Source organism: Mus pahari, chromosome 10 (assembly GCF_900095145.1).
Source record: "Mus pahari chromosome 10, PAHARI_EIJ_v1.1, whole genome shotgun sequence".
Classification (NCBI taxonomy): domain Eukaryota; kingdom Metazoa; phylum Chordata; class Mammalia; order Rodentia; family Muridae; genus Mus; species Mus pahari.
The window spans coordinates 40,056,102-40,062,164 of record NC_034599.1 but is presented as its reverse complement, the minus strand read 5'-3'; the positions used below and the strand labels follow the sequence as shown (position 1 = coordinate 40,062,164).

Sequence of the window (6,063 nt, the reverse complement as noted above, 5' to 3'; positions counted from 1 at the left end):
GATGGTTGTGAGCCACCATGTGGTTGCTGGGATTTGAACTCGGGACCTTCGGAAGAGCAGTTGGGTGCTCTTACCCACTGAGCCATCTCACCAGCCCCCGTGTAAAGAGTTCTTGTGTCACTGCTGTTCATGCACTTCCTCAGATAATAACAAAGCTTGATACACATGTAAGAGATCCTACTGACTCATCACCTTCCCTGCTACATAGTAAAAGTTACTTTTTTTAACTTTTGTTAATTTATGTGAAGGAGGTACTGGGGTGTCGTTTGAGACCGATGAACAGATGTCTGGCTAATTCCAGTGAATCTTCCAGAATTGTTTGCAGATAACCTGGGTGATTTCCTCATTTTCCTCCGGCGCTTTGCTGAGGACATCTTGGAGACGTCAGCAGACTCCCTGGAGCATGTCCTTCATTTTATCACCATTTTCACTGGAAGCATAGAAAGGTGATGTGCGGGACGCTTGCCCCAGTCACTGGCTAGAGCCACAAACATTCTGCCTGCTGTGGTGAGGTTTAATAAGCAGAGGACTTTGCTCACAGAATTTGAACCTGCATATAAGGTACCTAATAGGATTCCATTGCTGGTCCCTGGTTAAAATAGTTAACCAGAATACCAGAAGCTGGACCAGTGGCTGACAGATGCTGAACTTTTACTAATTTTGTCAACCAAAGCTTGTTCCTGCAGCCGGAGTTGGGTAAGCAGTAAACCTGGGTTTATGTTACTTCTAGCCTGGTGGTTTGACTATGTTTATGATGTACTATGGTTTTTAGATTTGCTTGGGGTGGGGGAGTGGAGGGTGTTATGTGTGGGGGCTAAAGGAAACAATTTTTATGCACAAAAGGGCACATTTGCTGCAAAATGAAAGTCCACAATTCTGCCATACATATCAATGAGAAATATATAGAAGCCAACCCTTCACTGAGCTGAGCAGACCTAAGGGGAAGTTGGCCACAAGCCAACAGGCATTGATTAGACTCATACAGGGATCATGGAGCTATCAGATAATTATAACCTAATTATTTGTACTCAGAAAGTGTGGGAAGGCAAGTTTATTCAAAATGAACCTGTCAGAGAAGAGTACATAGTAACTAGTGCCTTGTTATAGAGAAAATTGAATGTCCTAAGCATTCCATGGAGACTAAAGCACTCCCTCATACATGGTTAGCTGTCCTCAAGAGTTAAGTGGGCAGGCATAGTAGTGTACATCTATAATCCCAGCACTCAGGAGGCAGAGACAGGAAGAATGCTGCAGCTTCAAAGCCAGCCTGGTCTGCATAGGGAGTTCCAGCAGAGCCAGGGCTGTGTGATAAAACCATCTCAAAACATGTTACATGGTAGCTCCTGCACCAGAGTACTGACTTCTCTATATTTAATAGTGTGACTATTCTATATTTAATAGTGATATAAAACATACTAGCTCCTCTTGTAAAATAGAATCACATCAGGGAGTTATGTCTTCCTGCTCATCGTGCTTTCTGCCCTCTGCAGAATGAAGAATCCTCACCTGAGGGCCAAACTAGCAGAGGTATTAGAAGCAGTGATGCCTCACCTAGACCAGACCCCAAGCCCCTTGGTGTCTAGTGTGTTCCACCGGAAGCGTGTGTTCTGCAACTTTCCATACGCTCCCCAACTTGCAGAAGCTTTGATCAAGGTTTTTGTGGACATCGAATTTACAGGTAAAAGAGTCAGGCAGCCAGCTCTAGAGCTGAGAACTAAGAGTTTCACAGCTTGATCCCTGTGTAATGTCACAGAAATGTCAAACAGCATTACCTGAATACTCACTGTGTGCCAGGCTTAATGGTGGGTGCTTTATTTTGACTATGTCACTAACTTGTCTATCTGAAAAGTTTATCTATATTGTTCTCATTTTATATGTAAGAATATAGATGCTAAAAATGTTTTGTTTGTACATATTATACACCTAAAAGTGCTAAAACCAGCTCTGTCTCACAAAATACAAACAACAACTAGAACAAAAAACATCCCACCTGCATACATTCTCAAAAGGCAAGCATGAGGACATGAGATGGAGCCTTAAAGTCCAGGTTTTAAAAAGCCAGGTGCAGCAACGTCTACCCCTACTTCAGTTCTAGGGAGGCAGAGAGAGACAGCGATACCACATACCTGTGTGATCTTAACATCTGAGAGGCAGAGGCAGAAAGACTTCATTGGAAACCCTCCTGGAGCCCGGTGTGGCGGCACGCCATTCTAATCCCAGCACTCACGAGGCAGTCGTAGGTGAAGCTCTGACAGCCTGGTCTGTATAGCAAGTTCCAGGACAGCCAGGGCTACACAGAGAGATCCTGTCTCAAAGCAGAACAAAACAAAACAATTTCATGCATGTAAAAAATGTTTGATCATATCCACCCCCAACTCCCCTTCCTACTTCCTCTGGAAACTCCCAGTGTGTTCCCTTTCCCTTCCCCCATTCACATCTGCTCCTCCTTTGCCCACAAGCCACTGAACCTAGTTGGTGCCGTCTGTTGGAATGTTGGCTGGTCTTGTTCACATGATCATATGCAGGTAGTTGTAGCTACAGCTTAGGTTTTATCCCCAGCACCCCAAGGAGTGTGAGCTGGAGGTACCCCTAGGGAAGATTTTGGCAACAGCCTTGACATTCAGAGTAAAAAAATGCACACACATAAGCTCCTGCTCGTTCTCTATTAGACCACCTCAGCTGATTTCTCGTTCTTACCTTACTTTAGGGGACCCCCATCAATTTGAACAGAAGTTTAATTACCGCCGCCCTATGTATCCCATTCTAAGATACATGTGGGGGACAGATTGCTATCGGGAGAGCATTAAGGTAAGAAAGGTTTTCATGATACTAGTTGTTTCAGGTCAGCCTCAGTACCACTGGTACACAATTTGGCACTAAAATATCTTCTTCTTGGGCTGGGACTTACAGGATTTGGCTGACTATGCCTCTAAGAATTTAGAAGCTATGAATCCCCCACTGTTCCTCCGATTTCTTAACCTGTTAATGAATGATGCTATCTTCCTTTTGGATGAAGCCATACAGGTAAAAAAGGGAATGTTGCGTGTGTTCCTATGCCATTTGCAGTGATCTCAATGAAAAAGGCTTCAGATCATCAACATTAGTGGCGGTGGGGGGTGTGGGGGGGTGGCAGTGGGATGGGGTGACAGGGTTTGTGTTTTGTTTGGTTTCGTTGGTGTGTGTTTGCTTAGATAAGTTCTCTCTCACTCTTTATCCTCAGCTGACCTGAAACTCATAGGGATCTTTTCACCTTAGCCTCCCAGACATGAACCACTACACCTGGCAAAGAGTACATCTCTCTGACCTTGTAATTATAACAGAGTAATCCTTGCTCTAGAACATCTTGCACACCACCAATGTATGTGTTAACAGTGTGCCCAACACTTTCTACACAGCTTTCTAGGTTCATCATTTCACTGTATCACGGGTCGTTGTTGCACTTGGGTGGCTCTTTAGATGAGAGTTTAAAAGATGATCTTGGAGCTGGAGAAATCACTTAGTGGTTAAGAGTACTTATTTTTGTAGAGAACCCAGATTCAATGCCCAGCACCTAAATGACAGCTCACAAACACCTGTAACTCCAGTTCTGACTCCATCTTCTAACCTCTGCAGACATGTGGTTCACATACACACACTTATTTTTTTAAGTATGATAAAGCCAAACTAAGGTGTACCAATGGGCCAATAATGCAGAAAGAAAAAAACCAAACCATAGAATCTTCATTGTGGTCAGTGACTGTGAGACTTTCATTATTACAATGGAGTACCTGAGAAAAACCACCTAAAGGAAGGAAGGATTGTTTCAGCTCCAGGTTGCATAGGGTTTGGTCCAGACTTAACTGTGTGTTCTGCGTTGGGCCTGCAGCAGGGCAGGAGCTCAGAGTGACCAGCAGTGAGCCTCAGGAAGATGATGCAGGTTAGTTTGAAGGTCGCCTACCGGGCAGTCAGAGCTCTCGTTGATAACCCACTAAGTAACCTGTGCTTGCTTTGTGAGAGGGGAACCTCCTGTTCCTTTCATAACCCTGCACTCTGAAACTTAACAGAAGCTCTCTGAGGAAGTGAGGACGGTTCCTATTATAAACAGCTCTGTTAAGTGAGGACAGTATGACTCCGGGCGTGAAGCAGGTCATTTGCTGCAGCAGTAAGGTGATGATGAGAGGTGAGGGGTTTAAGGGTTTGTGATTCCCTCTGGAGAGCAGGCATATTTGTAGACCTTCAGTTTTGAACCTTTTGTGTTGTTTTATGTTTTCGGGAGGACTCCTTTTCATGTCATCCTGGTGCTTCAGCTTGGCTTCCACACACTGCTCCACTGGTCCTCCTTTCCATCTGGATCTGATCCTAGCTCAGGCAGTTATCTAGCAGTTTGCTCAAGCTAAGACAAAGCTGGATGAGGACACTATTACTCTCTTTCCAAAAGTCCCTTAAAGTAGCCGGGTGTGGTGGCACACGCCTTTATTCCCAGCACTCGGGAGGGAGAGGCAGGCGGATTTCTGAGTTCGAGGCCAGCCTGGTCTACAAAGTGAGTTCCAGGACAGTCAGGGCTACACAGAGAAACCCTGTCTCTAATCCCCCCACCCCCCAAAAAAGTCCCTTAAAGTTTAATCTAATTTTACATTCTGTGTGTGCACTTGCTATAGTGTACGTGAGGAGGTCAGAGGGCGTCTGTTTTCTCCTTTCACCATGAGGGTTCTGGGGGTCAACTGCAGGTCATCAGCCTTTGTAAAAAGTACCTTAGCCTACTGAACCACATAGCTGCTCCTCCTCAGGTTCTTAAGCTTCAGCCCTGCGCTGAAAAAGCCTTCATTCATTTTGTCTAAATTTCCGAGCTGGCTGACTGGATTTGGTTTTTGCTTGTTGAGATTTATGTATATGAGTGTTTTGCTCCATGTATGTAACTACACTACATGCATGCAGGTGCGTGGGCAGGCTAAAAGAGTTCGTTGTATTTCTTGGAGCTAGAGTTACAGGTGGTTGTGAGCTGCCATGTGCGAGAACAAGTGCTCTTAAACTCTGAGCCACTTCTCCAGCTCTGAATTTGTTTGTGATTGTATGGTTTTGTTTGAATTGTGTAAGTGCATATAATGCCTACAAAAACCAAAAGAGGATATCAGATCGCCTGGAACTGGAGTTAACAGGTGGTTGTGAGCCGCAGTGTCAGTGCTAGCACTCAAACCCTCCCTCTCCAAGAGCGGCAAGAGCTTGTAACCATTGAGCCTCCTCTCCTAACCCAGGTGACTGGATTTTAATTAAGCCCTCTTAAATGTCATGGCACTTCAGCTGCATTTCTCTTATCTGGTGTATCACATTTCTGGTTTCCATAGTATTTGAGTAAGATAAAGATTCAGCAGATTGAAAAAGACCGAGGAGAATGGGAGAGTCTGACACCAGAAGCCCGTCGAGAGAAAGAGGCAGGTCTGCAGATGTTTGGGCAGCTGGCACGGTTCCATAACATCATGTCCAATGAAACAATTGGTACCCTTTCCTTCCTGACATCAGGTAAGAAGAACATAAGGTATGCCATCCCCAAAAATGTAGAAATCAAGGTCTCTTTCACTGAGGGATCAGCCCAGCTCAAAATTAAAGAGTGTAGAATCTGGGACAGAGGATGCAGCTCAGTCTGTAGAGTGCTTGCCTTGCCTGCATGAAAGCCTGCATGGTGACCCACACCAGTAACCCCAGCACTCTAGAGGCTGAGGCAGGGGGATCAGAAGTTCCAGGTCATCCTCATCTACATAGAAAGGTCCAGGACACCTTGGAATGCATGAGACCCTGTCCAAAAGAAAATTGGACTCTGGTGATTGTAACTTCTAAATCTGAGACCAAAACAAATCAGAGAAACTTCAAAAAGAATGATGATGCTCATTATATTTTTGACATGCCAAAAAATATAAGCTGGTTTCCTGAAGGAGCTGGGAGTATAGCTTAGTGATAGAGCACATGCAGAGCATATGCAAAACCCTGAGTACAATCCCTACTATCAAAAAAACTCTGGAAGGACCAGTTAGCCATTAATTCTGTGTGTGTGTGTGTGTGTGTGTGTGTGTGTGTGTGTGTGTGTGTGTG

At 44.8% G+C, this 6,063-nt stretch overlaps 1 protein-coding gene across 1 annotated transcript in view; it reads left to right on the top strand.

Moving 5' to 3' along the window:
• Positions 1 to 6,063, top strand: part of Ube4a (ubiquitination factor E4A) — a 35,782-nt gene that overhangs the window by 22,975 nt on the left and 6,744 nt on the right. Inside the window, exons 13-17 of the mRNA XM_021207003.2 lie at positions 314 to 446; positions 1,491 to 1,678; positions 2,708 to 2,808; positions 2,911 to 3,024; positions 5,322 to 5,496. Of these exons, the coding sequence (XP_021062662.1) occupies positions 314 to 446; positions 1,491 to 1,678; positions 2,708 to 2,808; positions 2,911 to 3,024; positions 5,322 to 5,496 (711 nt within the window). The remainder of the gene's footprint in view (positions 1 to 313; positions 447 to 1,490; positions 1,679 to 2,707; positions 2,809 to 2,910; positions 3,025 to 5,321; positions 5,497 to 6,063) is intronic.